The sequence below is a fragment of the Anguilla rostrata genome, chromosome 7, assembly GCF_018555375.3.
Source record: "Anguilla rostrata isolate EN2019 chromosome 7, ASM1855537v3, whole genome shotgun sequence".
Classification (NCBI taxonomy): domain Eukaryota; kingdom Metazoa; phylum Chordata; class Actinopteri; order Anguilliformes; family Anguillidae; genus Anguilla; species Anguilla rostrata.
The window spans coordinates 1,977,269-2,000,721 of record NC_057939.1 but is presented as its reverse complement, the minus strand read 5'-3'; the positions used below and the strand labels follow the sequence as shown (position 1 = coordinate 2,000,721).

General features: G+C 43.6%; 2 protein-coding genes and 1 long non-coding RNA gene across 3 annotated transcripts in view; all 3 read left to right on the top strand.

Annotated features, from left to right (window-relative positions):
• The window catches only part of LOC135258439 (interferon-induced very large GTPase 1-like), a 465,270-nt gene that overhangs the window by 75,937 nt on the left and 365,880 nt on the right, over positions 1 to 23,453 (top strand). Inside the window, exon 13 of the mRNA XM_064341833.1 lies at positions 18,578 to 18,631. Coding sequence (XP_064197903.1) covers positions 18,578 to 18,631 — 54 coding nt within the window. The remainder of the gene's footprint in view (positions 1 to 18,577; positions 18,632 to 23,453) is intronic.
• On the top strand, positions 4,064 to 9,579 carry LOC135258446 (up-regulator of cell proliferation-like). Its single transcript, XM_064341837.1, has one exon. It carries the CDS (start codon positions 4,111 to 4,113, stop codon positions 8,830 to 8,832), a length of 4,722 nt encoding a protein of 1,573 aa, XP_064197907.1. The 5' UTR covers positions 4,064 to 4,110; the 3' UTR covers positions 8,833 to 9,579.
• LOC135258478 (uncharacterized) lies at positions 12,041 to 17,282 on the top strand. The gene is made up of 3 exons (XR_010330998.1): positions 12,041 to 12,877; positions 15,570 to 15,676; positions 17,022 to 17,282. It is a non-coding gene; the product is annotated as an uncharacterized LOC135258478 (long non-coding RNA).

The following is a 23,453-nucleotide window of genomic DNA, read 5'->3' as shown; positions in this document are numbered from 1 at the left end:
CCAGCAGCTCTGGCTTTTCATGCAGCACACTTGCATTCGGCCTTGGCTATGCAATGTTTTTTCTGCAGTCCCTGATCCACTGTGGATCTGGCTTTGCCATGCAATGTGCGATTAGATGCAAGCCTTTCTCAGATGTCAACAGAGATTCCTACATTTTTTTTTTCATGAAGGTTTTTAGGCTATCCTTAACATGCAAATTAGGTCTCCCAACTGGGCACTTTCCTTCTTCCAGTTCACGTATAAAAAGAAGGCGGTCATTGTCCAGGCATAGGACATGTCCAGCCAAACAAGCTTGGGCTTTCTGCAACATGGTGTGGCACATTGTGCAGACCTCAATGGGTGGGAGCCTCTGTGTCGAGGGTCTTGTCCTACTACCTGATTCTCAGGAGTTTGCAAAGACATGTAATGTGAACATGGTTTAACTCTGTGGCGTATAGATGGTCCATGATTCACAAGCATGAAGTACTGTCGGAATTACTACAGCCTGGTAAACATCCAGTTTTGTGTTGAGGCTGATCACTTACTTGGGACAGGCCGATAAATTACTTCTGACTTTTTGGTACTAATTGTGAGACTGAAGATGTAGCATACTGTAGAGAACATGTCCAAGCTGACTTGCATGTCCTGCTCGCTGGTGGGAATTAGTGCTCAGTATTCTGCAGAGAGTGACAGTAGCATGCGATGGAACTGAATGAAATATGAGTGTCGCTTGTAAATATCTTCATCAATCATCATCTGTGCTTAATGACTAGCAGTTTATAAACGTAGATTATTGAGGTGGTGCAAATGGGAAAATTGTTTGAGAAGTGGCTTGAGAAGGAGACCATTGTGACGTCTAGCTAGTGAATGACTGAAGTACCATGTGAGAAAACAAGGGGAAACAAACTGATGGCTCAAGTTATGAGCTAATCCTTTGTCCGATGATTTCTATTATTAAAACATTTATTGCCAATATTACCGTAGATAGTGGTATCTTTGTCCAGGATTTAACTGTACAAGTGTAGGTATGTGTTGTCTGTAGATTTTTTGTATTGTAAAGTAACAGACAAAAATAATGAAACCTTTAATAAATGTCCTGGACTTTTTGCAAAACTGGACGCTTGCAGTATAAGTGAATTAGAAATTTCTTATTCGTTCTCTCAAATAGAGCCATCTGCCCCTGGGAGGGTGGAGGCCACTGATGTAAAGAGCAGGTCAGTGAGACCGGTATGCATGGAGGGAGTTTCTCATGAGATCCACATCACCTACGGCTGTGAGGGAGAAGAGCGCAGATTACAGATATGTGCACCCAATTCCACCACAGCTGTCCTTTCTGATCTGAGACCTGGGATGAAATATACTTTCAACATCACTGCAGTCCTTCCAAACAGCATCTGCAGCAAGACCAGCTCAACATGCATACACACAAGTCAGTGACAAAATTACATCACATTACATTACATTCATTTGGCAGATGCTTTTATTCAAAGCGACGTACAAAAGTGCATTTTCATGATCGTAGACAACTGCTGAACACGGGTTCAGTAAGGTACAATTACTTATTTTGTACAGCTATTTCTAGCCGAGAACAATGAACACTATCCTGGTCTAACATCTGCAAAGCCAACTAGGCAGAAGAATAAGCTACAGTATTAGGACAAATACAAATTACCAAGAAGTGCAGGGATGGGGCAACATGTAACAAGTGACAGGAAAAAGGGTTTTTTTTTTATTTATTTTTTTTTATACAGCATGGTGGTGGTTAGTCTAGGTATAGTCTGAAGAGATGAGTCTTCAGGCCACAGCGGAAGATGAATAGTGAGGGGGAGGTTCGGAGAGGGACGTGGAGTTCGTTCCACCACTGGGGAGCTAGGGTGGAGAAGCTCTGTGATCCCTTTGGGTGGGTGGGAGGGGTTACAAGGCACCCTGCTGCCGCAGAGCGGAGTGGTCGAGCAGGCACATAGAATTGAGTCATGTCCTGCAAGTAGATGGGGGCTGTCCTGTTGGCGGCAGTGTAGGCAAGGGTCAGGGCTTTGAACCGGATCCTGGCAGCGACCGGTAGCCAGTGAAGTGATCGCAGCAGAGGAGTGACGTGGGAGAATTTGGGGAGGTTGTAGATGAGTCGGGCAGCGGCATTCTGAATCATCTGTAGTGGCTGTATGGCACAAGCTGGCAGGTTTGCAAGGAGAGAGTTGCAGTAATCAAGGCGAGAGGTCACCGTAGCCTGGACGAGCAGCTGGGTGGAGTGCGTCGTCAGGTATGGTCGAATCCTCCTGATGTTGTACAGGAGGAATCTGCAGGACCGTGATGTTGCCTTGATGTGCTCCTTGAGGTCCAGTTGGTCATCCAGGACCACCCCCAAGCTCTTGGCAGAGTGAGAGGCAGTCACTGTGGTGCCATCAACCGTGATTGAGAGTTCACAAAGCAAGGAGGTCTTGTACGGGAGGAAGAGCAGCTCAGTTTTGTTGAGGTTGAGCTTCAGATGGTGGCTGGCCATCCAGGTGGAGATGTCAGCCAGGCAGGAAGAGCTCTTATCATTGACCTGTGTGGCCGAGGGGGGGGGGGAGAAAGAAAAGAAGAGTTGTGCGTCGTTTGCATAACAATGATAGGAAAAGCCATGTGAATTAATGACTGAACCAAGAGATCTGGTGTATAAGGAGAACAGCAGAGGACCCAGTACAGATCCCTGCGGCACTCCCGTAACAAGTGGATAAGAAGCAGAGGCAGACCCCTTCCAGGTGACCTGGTAGGTCCTATCTGCAAGATAGGAAGCGAAGCAAGACAGGGCAGTCCCGGCAATTCCCATCCCAGCCAAGGTGGAGAGGAGTATTTTATGGTTGACCGTGTCAAAAGCTGCAGACAGGTCAAGAAGGATCAGGACAGAGGAGAGGCGTGAGGCTCTTGCAGCGGCAAGTGCCTCCGTCACAGCTAGGAGTGCAGTCTCTGTTGAGTGCCCGGATCGGAAGCCAGACTGGTGAGGGTCTAGCAGGTTGTTCTGATGGAGAAAAGAGGTTAGTTGTTTAAGAACTGCTCGTTCAAGGGTTTTGGATAGAAAGGGTAGAAGGGATACGGGGCGATAATTCGTTACATCGGAGGGGTCTAAGGTGGGTTTTTTGAGAAGTGGGGTAACACGAGCCATCTTAAAATCAGAGGGAACGTGACCAGAGGAGAGAGAGGAATTAACAATGGAAGACAGATAGGGAAGGAGCTCGCTGGAAATGGATTGAAGAACTTTAGATGGGATGGGGTCAAGTGGACAGGTGGTTGCGCGATGATAGGTGATGAGTTGTAATACATCAGAGTCCTCCAGCATTTCAAAGGAGGTCAGTGTGATTGTGGGTTTGTCCCGGGGGGTTGGGGGGCTCACTGGATGGGCGAAGGAGTTCCGGATTGTAGCCACCTTTCCTTCAAAGGCGGCCAGAAAGTCATCTGCGGAGAGGGAAGAGGGAGGTGGGGGTGGAGGAGGAATGAGGAGGGAAGAGAAGGTGGAGAATAGTTTACGTGGATTAGAGACACATGATCTTGGATTGGAAAAAAGAGGCTTTCGCAGACGTGAGGGCAGATGTGAAAGTCGCCAGCAGGGTATGGTATGCGGTCAGGTCATCAGAGGATCGGGATTTCCTCCACTTCCTCTCTGCAGCCCGCAGTGATGTTCTGCTGGAGCGTAGTGACTCGGTCAGCCATGGGCAGGGGGGTGAGGAGCGTGCTGGTTTGGAGACAAGAGGACAAAGTGAGTCGAGGGACTGAGTGAGGCAGGAGTTGAGGGTGGCGGTGGCAAGATCCACTGGTAGGTTAGAGAAAGACGCAGGAGGGGGAAGTGTAGACAGAGCAGTGGAGATGAGGGCGGATTGTGACAGAGTAGGGAGATTTCTCCTGAAAGTTACTGTGGGTGAGCTATTGGATGAATTGAGGGGGAGTAAATAGGAGAGGGAGAAAGGAAGAAAGAAGTGGTCCGAGACATGGAGGGGAGTCACTGCAAGTTGGGGAATGTCATTTTAAACCTCATAAAAATACGCTGAATTGTTTAGGTCCTTTTTGTAAGCATTACATTCACATCTATTATTAGTAATTTTAAACGCCTTGTGTGTCACTGTACAGAAATGTAGTAATGCAATTCATTTTATTTCCACAATGACAGGAACTAGTCTGGATGAACTGGTGAGTGACTTGGGACTGGAACACCACCTGAAGAACAAGGTGACTCTGAGCAAGGTGCTGGAGATTGATGGAGAGACTTCAAGTGATGAAAGCATCCAGTCTCTGAAATCTCTGCCGTGGTGTTTCCTGAGGAGGTTGATGATGGTGAATGTGACTGCTAGGAGTGTGAGGTGCGCGTCAAAACAGGATACAGGACCCCAGACCCTGGGCAGCTTACTGAACACCCTGTGCAATCCACAGGCCAGCAGCAACAGAGTCAACCCCCTGGACCTCATAACTGCTGTGTTTCTCTGCTCAGACGGCTTCCTCCAGCAGGAGATGGTTTTGAAAATGTCCATGTGCCAGTTCTCCGTGCCTCTGCTGCTTCCTGTATGTGATACACAGCAGTGCACTTTAATGCTCTGGGCCATGAGGGATGTTGTGAAAAAGTACAAGCCGCACTCTTTGGAGGACCAAAGAGGGTTTGTGGAGGAGAGCATTGTTGTCTCTAAACTCCCACTGGTCTCTTTTGTGAGGCTGAAAAACAGCAGCTTGTCCAAGTCTCAGATTCTGAACCAAGTTCTCAGCAACCCTCAGCAGTACCACGAAACCTTTGTTCACAGAAACATGGAGTGCGGTGACACCCCACGGAGGATTTCCAACGGGCTGGTGGAGATCAGCTGGTATCTTCCCAGTGGGAAGAGAAACATTGACATCTTCTCTGAGCCACTGGCTATAGCTAACCTCCGTGGGGACCTCAGGGACTTTGAAACTCAGTACGCTTTCCTTTGTCACAACTCTGCTGCCATATTTGTGTTTTGTGATGATTTTGGGTCTGAATACAAATTTCTGGACTCCCAGCACCTGAAAGATCATTGGTTCTGGATCATCAATTCACAGAGCAAGAGCTTCAATAAAGATGATTTCAGAAGATGTGTTTCTGAGTTAGAGCTAAATCCCAGTAACATCATCATAAAGGGTCCGCAGATTAATGATACAGAATTCATCAAAACCCTGCGTTTGGGTATCAGTGGAATTTTAAAGGGAAACGTGGTCAAAATGAGCATTGAACGGATGTCTGATGTAGCCCATGAGCTTGGAATCCATGTTGATGAAGATTGTGACTGCTGTAAGAATGGAAAGCAGAAGGCTGATGAAATCACAAAAAGGATTTCTGATATACCGAGCTTCAAGGAGAAAGAGCTGCCCTTGCAAGGGACTGCATGGAAACAGCTGGCCAAACTGGAGAAGGAAGTGTGCAGGATGAAAAATGCTGGGGAGAAAAACATAGAAGTTTACAGGAATGAGCTAACAGAACAGATGCAGCAGCTCAGAGCACAGCAGAGGGCTCACAACATCTCAGAGTCTATGTCCTGTTTCATCAAAGCAATGCCTGGTTCCACAGAGGAGCGCAAGTATTTCCTCAAGTGGATGAAGATCAAACTGGACAACCTGTCACGCAAAAACCTTCCACTCCTTCGGGCGGAGTACAAGGAACAGTGTCAGAATTCTGAGGAAAACAAGGAGCTCATTGCAGAGTTGGACAGGAGGATCTGCAGTTGCTCCTTGGGGACAGAGCACTTCCTGCGGGAAATGGGTCAGCTGTATGAAACGGCCTGCTCACTCCCTGATGGCCCCACCCCTCAGATTCAGGGCCTGCCACGTCTGGCTGCCGAGCTGCTGCAGGAAGGCTTCCCTCTGGAGCTGGTGGATGGAGATGCATCCAACATTCCTCTGCAGTGGGTGACTCAGGTTCTGAAGGAACTCAATCAACTAACACAGGACAAATGTAAGATCCGAGTGGTGACTGTACTGGGGGTGCAGAGCACTGGGAAGTCCACCCTCCTGAACACCATGTTTGGGGTCCAGTTTGCCGTCAGTAGTGGCAGGTGCACAAGAGGGGCCTTCATGCTCCTCATCAGAGTGAAAGAGGAATTTAAAAAGCAGCTTCGGTGTGATTACATCATGGTTATTGACACTGAAGGTCTGAAGTCACCAGAGTTGGCCCAGTTGGATGACAGTTATGAGCATGATAATGAACTGGCCACTCTGGTGGTGGGGCTGAGTGACATCACAGTCATCAACATCGCCATGGAGAACTGCACAGAGATGAAGGACATCCTGCAGATTGTGGTGCACGCCTTCCTGCGCATGAAAGAAGTTGGGAGAAAACCCTGCTGTCAGTTTGTGCACCAGAATGTACCAGACATCTCTGCCCATGACAAGAACATGAGAGACAGGAAGCTTCTGCTGGAGCAGCTGAATGAGATGACCCAAGCAGCAGCTAAGATGGAAAAAGGGGGAAACAACAAAATATTTACTGATGTCATGGAGTATGATCCAGAGAGAAACAACTGGTACATCCCTGGGCTCTGGCATGGCATCCCTCCCATGGCACCGGTGAATGTTGGCTACAGTGATTCTGTGAATCAGTTCAAGAGGAGTGTGATTGAGCATTTTAAGGAACACAAATCTGGAAAGAGCTCACCACACACATTCACTGAGTTCCTTAAATGGACCAAGAGTTTGTGGAAGGCAGTGAAGTATGAGAACTTCATCTTTAGTTTTCGCAACAGCCTTGTGGCTGAAGCTTATACTCAGCTTTGCACTGAGTTCAACAAATTGGAGTGGGCCTTCAGGAAGAGCATGTACTCCTGGTTAAGCCAAGCTGAGACAAAGGTGTCAAACTTTGGCACAATAGCAGGACAGATTCAGCCATCCTCAAAGGTGGACGACTTACTGCGCAGCCTGAAATATGAGGCCTCCCTAGAACTCACTAAAGGGGAAAAGCTCATTTTGGACAACCTCGCTGAATTCTACAAGAGGTCTGAAGGACACGTTCACTTAGTAGAGAAGTACAAGGAGGAATTCATCAACTCAGCCAAAACCATACGGAAGGAGACAGAGAACTCTGTTAAAAACAAGCTAGAGGCAGCTGTGGAGATCAGAAAAGGTATGTTCAGGTTAGAGAACATCAAGAAAAATCATACAGCTGTAATGGAGCAAAAGGTTCTGGACCTGGTGAAGAAATGCAGGAAAAGTAAAGTTCTGTCAGATCAACAGCTGGGGGCGGAATTTGAGAAGATGTGGAATGACACTGTGGCAGAACTAAAGTTCTCTGGCCTGGAAAAACAAGATATTGTCCAAGATATCTTCCACCAGCTATGGGTTAACTTAGAGATGAAAGGCAGCTCAGTATGTGAAATGCTGTCCAAAGTGAGCAACTTGTCTGACTGTGGAATTGACCCATTCAAAGTGAAGAGTGAAGGAATATTTAAAAAGATATGGAACAAAATGTTTGAAGATGAGCAGAAGATAAAGACACAGAAGATGGTTGATCACATCATTGAGTCCAGCAGGCAGTTTGTAGCTGAACAAGTGAGAACTAGGTCTGATTACCATAACACATACATGATGGACTTGTTTCGTATGATAGATGAAAACCTGGACAAGCACAGGGATCTGGAAACAAGTGCTGACTTTCAGGCCAGTCTAAAGATCCACATCTGTGGACATGCAGCACGAGAGTTTCTAAAAATGCATTTGAATTTTATCCATACAAATGATCCACGTTGCTGTCTGAAGCAGTTCAAGGAACAGTACCGCACTGACTTTAAGGACCTATTCAATGAAAGAGACCAGTGTCAGAAGAAAGCAGAGGAGTTCACCTACAACTGTCTTGCACCAGCGGTGAAGGAATACATCACCAAGTCTCTGGGCCCTGACCTTGTGGATGAAGTGTTGAGAGGAAAGAAAGCCAAGGATTTCAGCACTCGAACCTTCTTCCAGTTCTCAATCCTCAAGCAGCTGCTTTCAGATGATAACTTTGAGAACTTTGTGAATTACATAAGAAACTACGAGAACTTTGTGCAGGGCTGGATATTTGATCAGATGATACAACAGTTCTCAGCGGGAGATGGCCTCAGGAAAATTGAGATTAAGCACTTGAAGGATATGGTTGAACGATTAAAGGAAGCCATTAAGAATGCAGAGATGAAGGCCAATGAAAGAGTGACAGAAAGGGGTGAGGAGAACCAAAACATTCAGCAGTTCATTCAGAATATCTGTAGTGACCTACAGGAGCTTGTCATCCCCAAAGACCCCCTCAGAGCTATCCTGACGTTAAATACTGCCAAGCCAGAAGACTTTTCCCAGTGTCTGAAGGTGCTTGTGGATGAAATGGAGCAGTCCTTTACTGCAGAGTTTCAGAGGGGTGGGGATGTGAGGGCCAGGCTGACCTCACTGCCCTTTCAGCCACAGAAGGAGCTGTTTAACAGGGTGTTTGGCTGTGGGAGGCAGTGTCCCTTCTGCAAGACCCCATGTGAAGCAGGCGGCAAGAACCACACAGAGCACTTTGCTTCCATTCACCGTCCTCTGGGGACTGGGTCATACAGATACACGGTTTCGGGTCAATTATATGTTGATGTCTGCTCCACCTGTGTTGTCAGTGAGGGAACATTCGGTTCACCAGAAACAGAGTGGAAATGTCATCCATACAAGGACTATCGGAGCATTTACCCTGACTGGCACATCCAGCCTGACACGAGCATCCAGGCCTCAGACTACTGGAAGTACGTCTTCAAAAAGTTTAACAAGATGTTTGCCGAGGAATATCACGCTATGCCTGCAGACATCCCCTCTCTTTGGAGAGATATAACCCACGACCGAGCCATGAAAAGCCTGGAGGAATCCTTCCAGATGAAAACAGAAGGTTAAATGGGTGTTTCAGTAGGGTGATCTACTGATTTGAATTAATATGAAATATTATACTCACAGGTACAAGGAATTCTTCCAGATGCAAACATAAGGAGATTCAATTAAATTGATTATATGTCCCCTGTTGCAGTCGGGTTGAAAATGTATTGTCTGAGTGGCATTAATTAATAGTCTACTCACTCAAATCATGGCTAATCACAAAAAGTGCCCCAACCAATTTGAATCCTATGAAAGAAAAGGCTATAGGTTAAAAATAAAAATACAATAAAAATAAAACGCATATATTTTTTTAAAAGGGAGCATTAAATTAAATCATCACTGATGTTAAGAAAGAGAGAGTATCACTGATACATACATTACTGCATTTTTGCAGCCTTCACTGAGCTGTCTCTGATACTCAGATACAGATAATACCCTCAACCAGTCATTATACATATAAAACCATATACATGCTAAAAGGTGATGTTACCTCTATCATAACCTATGCAGCTTTTATCTATACACACTGTCTGAGTTAGCATGGCTGAGCTTTGTTCATTATTCCATTGCTTGGATGCATAATCAGGGATGGTAACTAGGCCCAGGGATTCGATCCTAGGACTGCACCACTGTGCCACCCTTATAGCTTTCATGATGACTGTTTATTTTTCTTTTTTAGAATGCTGGATTCAAAATTTGTTTTGCTTCTTTGCACTTAGTAAAAGTTATGTATTTCACCACATGTTTGAGCACTTATTACTTTCACAAATGGCATAATCAAAATAAATGTTTAATTTAATCTGAACTTGATAAATAGTCCCTTATTTTCTTCACTGCCTGAACAACTGAGCTGCCTGAAGACAATGGCAGTATCTCCATTCTACCACTAGATGGCAATAAATCAATTTAACATCAAATCATTGCTGCTGGCTTCACCTTCTGTCTCAGGTAACTGAAAATACACAATTTACAATTGTGCCCAATGTAATTACCTGCACTGGGGGAAAAAACCTTTCCATGTTTATTAATGAAAGGGGCATAAAGATGAAAGCTTGATCCTTCTAGTCTTACAATCAACCAGGATTTACATCAGGACTCAGTCACTGGAGTCTGTCCACATTGAGTCAGAGACAGTGTGCTAGACCAGGACTTAACACATTATGGGGCGGGAGTGTGTTGAGTCAGCCATTTTAAAAGTGACAAAAAAATTACTTTTTGTCACTATTCACAAAAACATCACTGGGCTGGGGGAGGCACTGGGCTGGGGGAGGCACTGGGCTGGGGGAGGCTGGGGGAGATACTGGGCTGGGGGAGGCTGGGGGAGATACTGGGCTGGGGGAGGCACTGGGCTGGGGGAGGCTGGGGGAGATACTGGGCTGGGGGAGGCTGGGGAGATACTGGGCTGGGGGAGGCTGGGGGAGGCACTGGGCTGGGGGAGGCACTGGGCTGGGGGAGATACTGGGCTGGGGGAGGCTGGGGGAGATACTGGGCTGCGGTGTCAGTGTGAGTGCTATGAATAACCAGGACAGAGAGAGGAGTGAAAAGCCCAGATGCACAACTACACAGAAGGACAAGGTTATCAGTCTCTAGTTTGAAAAACAGCCCCCTCACAGATCTTCTGCTGGCAGCTTCATTGAACAGTACTCACCAAACATCAGTTTCATCTGCAACAGTGAAGAGACGACTCTGGGATGCTGGCCTTATAGGCAAAGTGTCAAAGAAAACACTTCTTTAACAGGCAAACAAGAAGAGGTTTGCCACGCCGGTGTGACGCCCCTGGAAGGAAGCGAGGGAGCTTTAGATCAAAGCAGAAATTTACCCAGGATGCACCACACTGTTCCTCCAATAAACTGAGGGGAAGCCAAATGCTGCTCCAAGACGTTCATCAGGTCCCACTGTCTTCACACATTTCAGAACAACAAAGCAAATGCATAATCACTCATACTTGTATATCCAGCAGCCTCTTCACAAAGTGCAGGGAAAGTGTTTCCAATCAAACCCAGAGCTCCTGAGAGGAGCAGGGAAAATCAGTCTGTCCCTTGGAGAATAAATCATTCAGTCAGGGGACAGGAAAAGGGTGATGAAGCACACAGAAGCTAAAGAGGTGACTCCTGTCCAGGTGAGGCCGGAGCAAAAGGCAGGTGAGCTCAGGCTAACCTGCAGCAGACCATCACAGGCCCACCCATCCAGTTTAAACACACATTTTATAAAAACATAAAGATAACCAAAAAAAAAATAAATAAAAATAACAATTCCACAAAGCGTGGGAGCAATGTTGATTTATAAATGCACACAATGCATTTTCAAGTAATAAATCATGCAACTAGGCGTCAAGTACTTTGTGTGGCAAGTGTTAATGATCAGTATTAACTTCTTTTTTTTTCATTTTCTTTTAATCTTTAAACTATTCACAAAAACATCACTGGGCTGGGGGAGGCACTGGGCTGGGGGAGGCACTGGGCTGGGGGAGGCTGGGGGAGATACTGGGCTGGGGGAGGCTGGGGGAGATACTGGGCTGGGGGAGGCTGGGGGGCACTGGGCTGGGGGAGGCACTGGGTTGGGGGAGGCACTGGGTTGGGGGAGTCACTGGGCTGGGGGAGTCACTGGGCTGGGGGAGATACTGGGCTGGGGGTGGCTGGGGGAGATACTGGGCTGCGGTGTCAGTGTGAGTGCTATGAATAACCAGGACAGAGAGAGGAGTGAAAAGCCCAGATGCACAACTACACAGAAGGACAAGGTTATCAGTCTCTAGTTTGAAAAACAGCCCCCTCACAGATCTTCTGCTGGCAGCTTCATTGAACAGTACTCACCAAACATCAGTTTCATCTGCAACAGTGAAGAGACGACTCTGGGATGCTGGCCTTATAGGCAAAGTGTCAAAGAAAACACTTCTTTAACAGGCAAACAAGAAGAGGTTTGCCACGCCGGTGTGACGCCCCTGGAAGGAAGCGAGGGAGAGAGACAGAGAGAGGGAGGCAGGCAGGCAGGCAGGGAGGGAGGGAGGGGGAGCGAGGGAGAGTGACAGAGAGAGGGAGGCAGGCAGGCAGGCAGGGAGGGAGGGAGGGGGAGAGAGAGAGAGAGAGAGAGAGAGAGAGAGAGAGAAAGAGCACTCACACAAATACGAAATCAAATAAATGAACACCTTCACCCTTGCCCCTCAGAGGTTCTGGGCAAAAACAATAAACTAAAACAATAAATGAAAATAACAAAGACAAAAAAAGTAAAAAGTTAAAAAAAAGAAGAGAGAATTGAGGAAACGTTAGGTAGCATTGCTGTGAAATACAGCTTGTTTAATTTGTGTGAGATTAGCCAGTATTGTTTAATGAAACTTGGCACAATTTTGATATCAATACTTTTAATGGCAGACATATCTGAAGTCATGACTTACAGACAGTGCTTTGTATGTGTGAGTAACGCGGCATTTTTGTACGTTGAAAACGTGTTTTTCATGAGATTTTAATTACAACCTTAAATGCAATTTCGCGAACCGTAAAAATATCGTTCAATGTTGTAATTAGACATTTTTGATGTCTAAAGAGGTATCAATTTCTCTCAGAGTCAAATTATGCCAGAAACGGACTTGCATGTTACATAAAATGAATATTCCGTATTTAAGGACTTTTCAATCAGGAAGAACAGTTTGCAGTAATACGTTCCATAACGCTATACGGGAAATTATTGTTATTCAAATTTTTGGTTGCGGTATTGATTCATCGATTGACCCACAGTTGATATCAGTAAAGTTACATATGGTGAACTATTGAACAAATCCTGAGCTAACGTGTCATAATGTAATTGTAATAACAACAGAATATCAATATGTTACTGTAATACAAACAGACTATGTAATATCGTAGCCTATCCCCCTTAATAGCCTCGCCCAAACGAAACTGACAATAATACTTTCGATTTGCTTGCTTATAAAACTGGGTGACAGTCAGTAGTTGTTTCTGTGCCCAGTCTAGAGCATCCGCTGTGAAAAAGATCCTGATCGCATCTTCACGCTTCGCTTTATTCTTCTGCGGAAAAGATTGTGCGCGAACTGATTCCAGAACAGATTATCCCGGTAAGTGAGGCAAAACTAATATTGGCAGATATTGCTATAGAGCAGCACTGTAGCCCAGGACCGTGCAGGATTATACGATGGATGAATGAAACAAGTACACCCTCTTTTTCATTAACAGCTTATTATACATACAAACAGGACTTTAGACTGCAAACACTTTGTTAAATACTGTAGTTTATTTGTGCTTTATGAAAGCTTTGCTATACAAGCAACACAGGAAAATTATATTTTACACAAACACAATTGTTTTCAACTAGTAATCATTTTGATTTGATTATTGGGGCTCCGGTTCCCTGTACTTTGTGTACCCTACCTTGACAGAGATTAAACTATTAAGTTGTCTTGTATATTTTAGGATATTAGGCATGGGGGTCTTTGACAATTCTTCCATACAGAATCTTTTAAAATCTTTTTAGATAATTAAAATAAACGTATATCCTCTCCAGTTGAGTCACCCTCAACTCATGTTGTTTTGCTGGCTGAAGTTGGTCTTCTGGAAATTTGGTCCCAAAAATGTGTATCCACAGTATTTCCCGCCTTTTACATCTTTTCTCAAGATTTTCCTCCAAGTGACTCACACATTTCCCTCACGATGTCAGAATCAGCTTCTGCGCATCAAGCATTTTGTTGAGTATTTTTAACCGCATGGACCACATCTGTATTTATCTCTTACTGTTTAATCTAAATTAATCAATCAATTAATTATTTTTGATCTTATTCCAAAATACTGTGTTTTCTGTGGTGTGTGGCCTGCAGTCTGGAACTCATGCCTTAAAGCAGACCTGCCTATTCAGGTTATTTAGGTTTTGGATGTTGGAAGTCATCGTTGATGTTGGTACATTTGCTGGCTAATTAGTGATATAGTCTCAAAGTACACAAAGACCTATTTGAATGAAAGTCTTAATACAACAAAGCAAAATGCTAATAAGAACAAAATGAAACAAATATAATATCAAAGTAAAGTTTTTTTTAAAAAAAACTATTCCACCATTCAATTGACTTTGGTTATCCTTCTTTCCATTGGGAACTTTTCATGGACACCAAACTATCTACATTTCAAATTATTTACTATTTGCAAACTCCCCAATCTGGCTGTCTTTTGCAGGCTCTTTCTCTCATCTGTGCAGCAGACTACACGCCTGGGCACAAAAAATGGTACAATATTAAGCCTTTAATGGTCTTAACAACAAATCATTGTTCAGAAAACTAGCAAGAATTAAACAAATGCACTCCTGAGACCTCCTGTGCCACCATTTGCTCGTTTACTTTTGCTGCAGTGAACTGTTGAGGAAAAAGCTTGAAACAGGGAAATTCAATAGTCAAATAAAAGAGTCATGTTTTGTATATGGTTGCATATCATTTGCATGCCATGACTTCCTGATGTCTGTGACCTATCAACATAATCAGAGTCTGGATATCTTATTTTCAGGTTGTCCTACAAGCGATACAAAAATGGATCATTTGAATGGATCTCTATGGGAATTGGGGGATGGGACTAGATTCAGCTGTAAATTATGCTGATACAGTATGGAACACATTTGTTGGCTAGATGGCTTTAAGTCATCAAGGGTCCAAGATATCAAATGAGCCTCAAACCACCGTGCTGCTGTCAGATATGCAGTAGATACTACAAGCATTGTTTCTCCTAAATATTTTTTCCATTGAGTTCAACTGGAAAATTAATCAGGAGAAACGATGCTTGTTGTAGTCCCAAATTGTAATCACTTTTACGAGAGTAATGTTCTGCATTAAAGCAACATTGAAAAATCATGGATTATGTGTAAATATAAATGTTAAATGTGAATGTAAATGTAATGCTAAATATAGAAACGAAATGTTTGGAAAGTATGCTAATTGGTGATGCCCTTAATGGGAAATGTTAAGTTTTTGTTTGGAGAAGGTTGGTCTCACCCACACCCATGCAAATACTGCTAGCAGCAGCAGGATCAGCCGCCTCGAAATGATCACAAGAATAAATAAGCCATGATCAGGAGGCTAACTCCATTTTCTTGTGATCAAAAGGTATGTCATGATCTTGAGATAACGAGACCAAAAAATTATATTGCAAGGACTCTATGGATGTAGATCCTTAATGTTACATATATTCTTATTTGCTGTGAAATCCTGTTAGTCTGGTTTGGCACTATTAGTCAATTTATCAGGTTAATTCACTTTTGTTTTCCTGTATATTAAGTTGTTCTGGTTTAGGGTGTCGGCTAAATGACTGTAATTCATGTAACTAATGTAATTAATGTAATTTAATGCATTTCAATCATGCCGAGCCTTCCTTTGATGACATGAAGACATTTAGTTTCCACGGCCCGGCTACCTGAGATACAATCATTAACGCGGAGATTTTGACAAGATTGCTCGGCCTTGTATAGTAAGTTCAGGTTGGCAATGAGAAGTAGAACTGACACAGCAAAGTTAATACAGTGAACGGAACACACCTGCATCTTCAGTGATTAAGACTAAAATGGCCATCATTTATTAACAAAAATACAAGATTTCTAAACCAAGCTGACATATAGCCTGCTGAAGTCACCAGAGATCCCTCTGCAATCTACACAAATCTCCAATGGGCCGCACTAATTTCATCCGTGGTCCCCTTCCATCCCCAGATCCTAACACTTTTACCTTCAGTGCAGGGTGCTTTGGTTCTTCATTCTGTCATTTTGTGATGTTTGCCCAGAGGGAGGAGGATGGATTGCCCCCAGTGCCGCAGGGAATGTGGGCAGAATGACAAGTTCTGCAGTGAATGCGGCTACAGACTGTGCTCTGCAAGGGCACCTGTCACAGGTAAACCCAACGAGCTAGTTAGCAACCAGGTCCCCTAGCTTCATTTTCAGGTCATCGCTTAGCTAGCTTGAATTAGTCCAGCTTGCTAAATTAGTCAAAGCAGTAGCAGTTATATGAAGAAATTAGATTTTAGTAACTGATATTTACATGAACTGCCCTAATGTTTTATATAGCTAGTGTACTCAGCAAGATTATTTAGGTTTTTCTGATTTCCTCTATTATTGCATATTTGTCACTCTAATATTTAGACAAAATGTAATATTAGGGAACCTGAGTAAACACAAAAAACTTTTTTTTAATGATTTCATTTATTTAATGAAATAAGTTATCAAACACCCATAAGCTTAATAACTGATTGCACCACCTTTAGCCCCAATAAATACAACCAAACTGTGGAGGAATTTTAGCCCACCTTTCTTTGCAGAAAATGATCTGCTTTAATTTGGACAATTTGGTAGGTTATGGATTGATGGCAGGACATTCTCCTTAAGAATTTTCTGCTACAGAACAGAATTCATGGTTCCTTTAACAATGGCGAGTCATCCAGCTCACAAGGCAGCAAAGCATCTCCACACCATCACAGTACCTCCACCGTGTTTGACTGTTGGTATGATGTTCTTTCTGTGAAATGGTCTATTTGCTTTATGCCAGACACAATAAAATAAATAAAAAATTAATTTTTAAATGTCTGTTGCGTTTACTCAGTTTCTGTTCAATACTACATTTTGTCAAAAGATCGGAAACCATTCAATGTGACAAATATGAAATAGTAGAAATCAGGAAGGGGGAAATACTTTTTCACAGCGCTGTATGCTGTTCTTTGAAAACGAGGTGTTAGCTTTTTGACCATGGTGGTTGCCCACGGTTAGGGGTGTGTTGTTTTGTAGTGGCTGTTTTGTTTTGGTTTTTTTTTAGGCTGGTCACTGGGACTGTATATGGCTGCAGAAATCCCTGCAATACTCTCGATCAGCCTTGATTGAAATATTACTGTCAAATGTTTACTGCTACAACCATGCAGATATTTGGAAATATATTTAGAGCCAGTGTTTTATCTTGTATAGAGAGATCTTGTATTCTGTAAGAAACAGGGCCGTTTGTGAAAACAAGTAAATTTCCCTTGGTTTGGTTTTTGCAGGTTTCTTGAGAGATTTTGCTGATCATCTTAATGCTTCATGTACACATTTTATCTAAATGTGCCACCTAGGTTCAAATTTGAATTGAAAGTGGGACAGCATTCATTTTCAGGGCCATGAGGGCCATTTTTATGCACATAATAATGCACATAATGAGACTGTTGCTTTCTGCTATATCTGCTAATGCTAGTGCTAATGCTTCTTTCACACAGAGCTTTCTGTACCTGGGAACCTGATTGTAGACCTCAAGGTCAGCATTTCTGGAGCAGAACCCAGGGGCAGTTCTGCCGTCGTCCACAGGGTTGTGCTGTCGGACCTGCAGCCGGGAACTGAATGCATTGCCACCATCTCCAAGGAAATGGATGATGGGGTGCTGAGTAATGCCACCCCCAAAACCTCCAACAGAAATAAGGGTTCCCCTGCATTGTGAAACCATGGTTCCCAACTTTCTGAACCCACAATAAAATTCATAAGAGTGTATTGTCTGTGGGCCCTTATTAAGCTGCAGGCTGACAATGACTCTCAATTGTTTATTTCTACAACCATTCAGCTAAATGGAAAGATATTTAGAGCCAGTGTTTTATCGTGTGTAGAGGGATCTGCCTATATTGTGACAGCTGCCATTCTGCTTGTTCTTTTGACCCACTGTATTAGACTCTAACCAACAGGAAAGGCCTGAGCACCCAAACAGTGAGAGCCAAGTCCACTCTGATAACCACACCCACAATGATAACCACACCCACTGTAGTGACCACACCCACTCTGATGACCACACCCATAATGATAACCACACCCACTCTGATGACAGCACCCAGTCCCAGAGCCTTGGCCACCCTGACCCTGGCCCTCCTGAAGATGAGGCAGAGGTACACCCTGGCTGGTCAATCAGTCTTTATTTCTGTACAGCTTCATTCACACCATTTGAACATGGCTTTGAATTATTCAAGGTCATTTATTCATGGCATTCATAGCAATTCTATAGCTGAATCTCAAGGACATGAACATTTTCATTTGTATTCATTCGGGGACAGATGCAGCTAGTTTTCTGAACTGCATTCATTTTCAACCATTTGATTAGTTTATGCATGCAGTCATTTCCCTATTGCTTATTTCAGATGAAATGGTTAGCTAGCAGAGCTGTTCAATCTGCTGGCAATATTTCTGTGTGCATTTTTCAGTGTATCGTGTAATTAAATTTGTTAAAACAATATCAGCATGTAATCTCACTTCTCAGTGAAATGAGATTTCCCAAATTGTGGGTAAAGGGGGGATAAATGACTTACAGTCTGATTTACAGGAAACTTTGAAAGATAAAGAATCACAGACAAGTCTGTCGGAGTCTGAAAACCAGCAGAGAGACACAACAGCTCCTGAGCACAGCACACCTGGCACACCTGCTTCAGGTACAAAGGAACTGGTTTTAAAATCATGTAATCTCAGTTTTGATCAAATTTTGACTTTTGGTGGATATTAAGGGTTGAGGACCCTTCTTTGAACCTCTTATAGCAGGAAGTGTGACTGTGGTCTGTCTCTGAACATCTCTGGTGCAGATTCTGAGTATCAGGAGGAGACCACAGACAACACATCCAGTCTGGGCCCAGAACCAGCACCAGAGAACCCATCCTCCTGCCTGGCCCAGTCCCAGCCCTCCTCTGCAGACCCAGATAAGTCAGACACAGAGAGTGGTATAGCGGATACTGATGACATGGATGGGGCTTTGAGAGAAGACACCAAACACACTGTGTGTACTGCGCAGGAAGAGGAGGAGAATGAGGAGAAGGGGAAGGATGAGCAGGAGGAGAAGGAGGAGATGGAGGAGGAGGTGAGAGTTCTTACATAAACACCAGAGTAGGGTCCAAACTCCAGTCCTGGAGGGCCGCAGTGGGATCTTTTCAGTGTTTGTTGTGTGTATTTTTCAGTGTTTCAAGTACCTAAAACTTTTTTATAATATCAGCATGTAATCTCACTTCTCATTGAAATTAGATTTCCCAAGTTGTGGGTAAAGGGGGGTAAATGACAGTCTGATTTACAGGAAACTTTGAAAGATAAAGAATCACAGACAAGTCTGTTGGAGTCTGAAAACCAGCAGAGAGACACAACAGCTCCTGAGCACAGCACACCTGGCACACCTGCTCCAGGTACAAAGGAACTGGTTTTAAAAACATATAATCTCAGTTTTGATCAAATTTTGACTTTTGGTGGATATTAAGGGTTGAGGACCCTTCTTTGAACCTCTTATAGCAGGAAGTGTGACTGTGGTCTGTCTCTGAACAACATCTCTGGTGCAGATTCTGGGTATCAGGAGGGGACCGCAGACAACACATCCAGTCTGGCCCCAGAACCAGCACCACAGAACCCGTCCTCATGCCCTGCCCAGTCCCAGCCCTCCTCTGCAGACCCAGATAAGTCAGACGCAGAGAGTGGTTTAGCAGATACTGACAGAAAAGACCCCAAAGACACTGTGTGTAGTGCCCAGGACGAGGAGGCGGAGAAGGAGAAGGGGAAGGATGAGCAGGAGGAGAAGGTAAGAGTTCTTACATAAACACCAGAGTAGGGTCCAAACTCCAGTCCTGGAGGGCCGCAGTGGGATCTTTTCAGTGTTTGTTGTGTGTATTTTTCAGTGTTTCATGCACTTAACATTATTTTTAAATATCAGCATATAATCTCACTTCTCAATGAAATGAGATTTCCCAAATTGTGGGTAAAAAGGGGGGTGAAAAGGGGGGTTAATCAAGGTCTGATTTACAGGAAACTTTTAAAGAGCAGAAAGAAAAGGAAGAATCACAGACAAGTCTGTTGGAGTCTGAGAACCACCAGAGTGACACAAGACCTGCTGAGAACATCACACCTGTCACACCTGCCCCAGGTATAGAGAAACAGGTTTTCAAACCATATGCGAGTCATTTCAGTTTTTGAAATTTAGTTCTGAAATGAATAGAGTAAATTTTCTGTTACCCACTATTAAATGCAGCCTGACATGATAAAATATGGAATGGAAATGTTTTTAGTGTGTAAAATAAACTGGTAAAGCATGTTTCTACTGTATTGGCCTGGGAGCAAATCCTGACCATGCCTGTGCTATTGGAGGCCGGTAGCCCCACAGGTGCATTAATGGCCATAGTGTCACTCAGAGTTAGGGAAGATGCAGTCTGCCTGGATCAGAAGTGCTTTTCAGTGTGCCAGTGTCTGGTAGGAATTTTGTAACAAAAATGATGGTGTTGAAGCTAAAGATACCGAACAGGAGCTCTATTTGATGTTTTTATAAAATGACCGGTCAGGAAGAAGTACGGGTACAGTCTTCAAACATATCAAGTTCAATACATGAGTTTATATAGTTTTCAGAGACAAAGAACTGTTGTTCCAGCCTATTAGATTTGTTTAATCACCATATTCAAAAATTCCATTTGTGGCCAATCACAGGCTAGGATCAAGGAATCCATACCAACACTAACCATGTGGGCCTCCTCCAATTGACACATCCTTGGACCCCCTAATGCACTTAATTTATACTGCTGCTGGGGTCTACCTCCTCTTGCATATACGTTGTATGGGCTGAATGCATATTTAATATTTAGACTTCTCATTTAAAACCTTATAAATATGGGCTATGAGTTTACCCTGATTCACATTATTATTATGCATTCCAATGATCAAAATTTGACTTGAGGTGGATGATAAGGATTGTGGACCACTTCCTTGCACCTTTTATACCAGGGAGTGTGACTGTGGTCTGTCTCTGAACATCTCTGGTGCAGATTCTGAGTATCAGGAGGGGACCACAGACAACAGATCCAGTCTGGGCCTAGAACCAGCACCAGAGGACCCATCCTCATGCCTGGCCCAGGCCCAGCCGTCCTCTGCAGACACAGCTAAGTCAGACGCAAAGAGTGGTCTAGCAGATACTGCCACCATGGATGGGACTTTGAGAAAAGACACCAAAGACACTGTGTGTACTGCACATGAGGAGAAGAAGGTGAGAGTTCTTACACAAACTCCAGAGCAGGGTCCAAACTCCAGTCCTGGAGGGTCCCAGTGTGATCTTTTCAGTGTTCGTTGTGTGTATTTTTCAGTGTTTCAAGTACTTAAAACATTTTTTTATTAGTATGTATATTAGTATGTAATCTCACTTCTCAATGAAATGAGATTTCCCAAATTGTGGGTAAAAATGGGGATGAGAAGGGGGTAAATCAAGGTCTGATTTACAGGAAACTTTTAAAGAGCAGAATAAAAAGGAAGAATCACAGTCAGGTGTGTTGGAATCTGGGACTCAGCAGAGAGAGACAAGACCTGCTGAGCACAGCACACCTGGGACACCTGCCACAGGTAAAAGGAACAGGATTTAAAATCATATACAAATAATTTCAGTTTTTGAAATTTAGTTCTGAAATGAATAGAGTATATTTTCTGTTACCCATTATTAAATGCAGTGAAGGAATACATCACCAAGTCTCTGGGCCCTGACCTTGTGGATGAAGTGTTGACAGGAGAGAAAACCACGGATTTCAGCACTCGATCCACCTTCCAGTTCTCAATTCTCAAGCAGCTGCTTTCAGATGATGACTTTGAGAACTTTGTGAATTACATAACTAATTACAAGGCCTTTGTGCACGACTGGATATCTAAGCAGATGGAACAGCAGTTCTCAGAGGGAGATCGCCTGAGGAACATTGAGATTAAGCACATGAAGGGGATGGTAAAAAGATTACAGGAAGCCATTAATAATGCAGAGATGAAGGCCAATGAAAGAGTGACAGAACGGGGTGAGGAGGACCAGAACATTCAGCAGTTCAATCGGGATATCTGTAGTGACCTACAGGAGCTCACCATCCCCAAAGACCCCCTTGAAGTGGTCCTGGCCTTAAACACTGCCAAGCCAGAAGGCTTTTCCCAGTGTCTGAAGAGGCTTGTGGATGAAATGGAGCAGGCCATTACTAAAGAGTTTCAGGAAGGTGGGGATGTGAGGGCCAGGCTGACCTCACTGGCCTTACAGCCACAGAAGGAGCTGTTTAACAGGGTGTTTGGCTGTGGGAGGCAGTGTCCCTTCTGCGAGACCCCGTGTGAAGCAGGCGGCAAGAACCACACAGAGCACTTTGCTTCCATTCACCGTCCTCAGGGGATCGGGGGTTACAGATATGAGGAATCCTCTGAATTACTGATTAATATCTGCTCCTCCAGTGTTGCCAGTGAGAGAAAATTCAGGTCAAGTGAAAAAGAGGGGGAATGGCATCCATACAAGGACTATCAGAGCATTTACCCTGACTGGCGCATCCAGCCTGACACCAGCATCCAGGCCTCAGACTACTGGAAGTACGTCTTCAACAGGTTTAACGAGAAGTTTGCCAAAGAATATGAAGCTAAGCCAGCTGACATTTCCCACGTTTGGAGAGATATAACCCAAGACCAAGCCATGAAAAGCCTAGAGGAATCCTTCCAGATGAAAACAGAAGGAGATTAAATTGAATGGATTATATGGCCCCTGTGTCAGTCAGGTTGAACATGTATTTTCTGAGTGGCATTAATTAATAGTCTACTCACACATATCATGGCTAATCACAAAAAGTGCCCCAACCAAGTTGAATCCTATGAAAGAAAGGGCCATAGGTTAGAAATAAAAATAAAAAACATTTCAAAAAGGGAACATTAAATTAAATCATCACTGATGTTAAGAAAGAGAGATAATCACTGATGCATACATAACTGCATTTTTGCAGCCTTCACTGAGCTGTCTCTGATACTCAGATACAAATAATAACATCAACCATTATACATATAAAACCATATACATGCTAAAAGGTGATGTTACCTCTATCATGATCTATGCAGCTTTTATCTATACACACTGTCTGAGTTAGCATGGCTGAGCTTTGTTCATTATTCCATTGCTTGGATGCATAATCAGGGATGGTAACTAGGATGAGATATTTCAAGTTTGTTTAATTTTGTGACCTTCTCTATATCAAAAATAATACTTTTAACGAAAATACAAATTACGTTTCATGTTTTTTTTCTATGCTTCCTATAATAAATCTTTTCTATTAATAAAGCACATAACCTTCATGTATTATTGGTAATATTTTCAGCTCTTCATCACTGCTAGCTTGGCTGTTTGAAGTCATACATTAAGTGCCTTGATGTTGTTACACAACAGTATAGCTTTCATCCATCCATATTCTTCAAATATTTTAATCACATGATTTCTTGTTACAATGTTAAAAGGATTGTTGTTATCAGTTTATAAGCCTTAATATAGAAATTCACTGTTCCTGAAAAAAAAGAAAATTGACCTTTGAGGCCCAAAGATGCCATCCATCCATCCATTATCTATACCTGCTTATCCTGGTCAGGGACGCAAGGGCTGCTGGAGCCTATCCCAGCATGCATTGGGAGAGAGGCAAGAATACACCCTGGACAGGTTGCCACACACACCATCCACTCATCCCTATGGGCAATTTAGTGTCTCCAGTTAGCCTGCTGACATGACTTTGGACTGTGGGAGGACATGCAAACTCCACACAGAAAGGCCCAGGTGTTTGAACCTAGGACTGCACCACTGTGCTGCCCTTATAGCTTTCATGATGACTGTTTATTTTTCTTTTTTAGAAAGCTGGATTCAAAATTTGTTTTGCTTCTTTGCACTTAGTAAA

Excerpts from the sequence above, each read along its gene's own strand:
- LOC135258446 (XM_064341837.1), top strand. The coding sequence starts at position 4,111 with ATGACAGGAACTAGTCTGGATGAACTGGTGAGTGACTTGGGACTGGAA.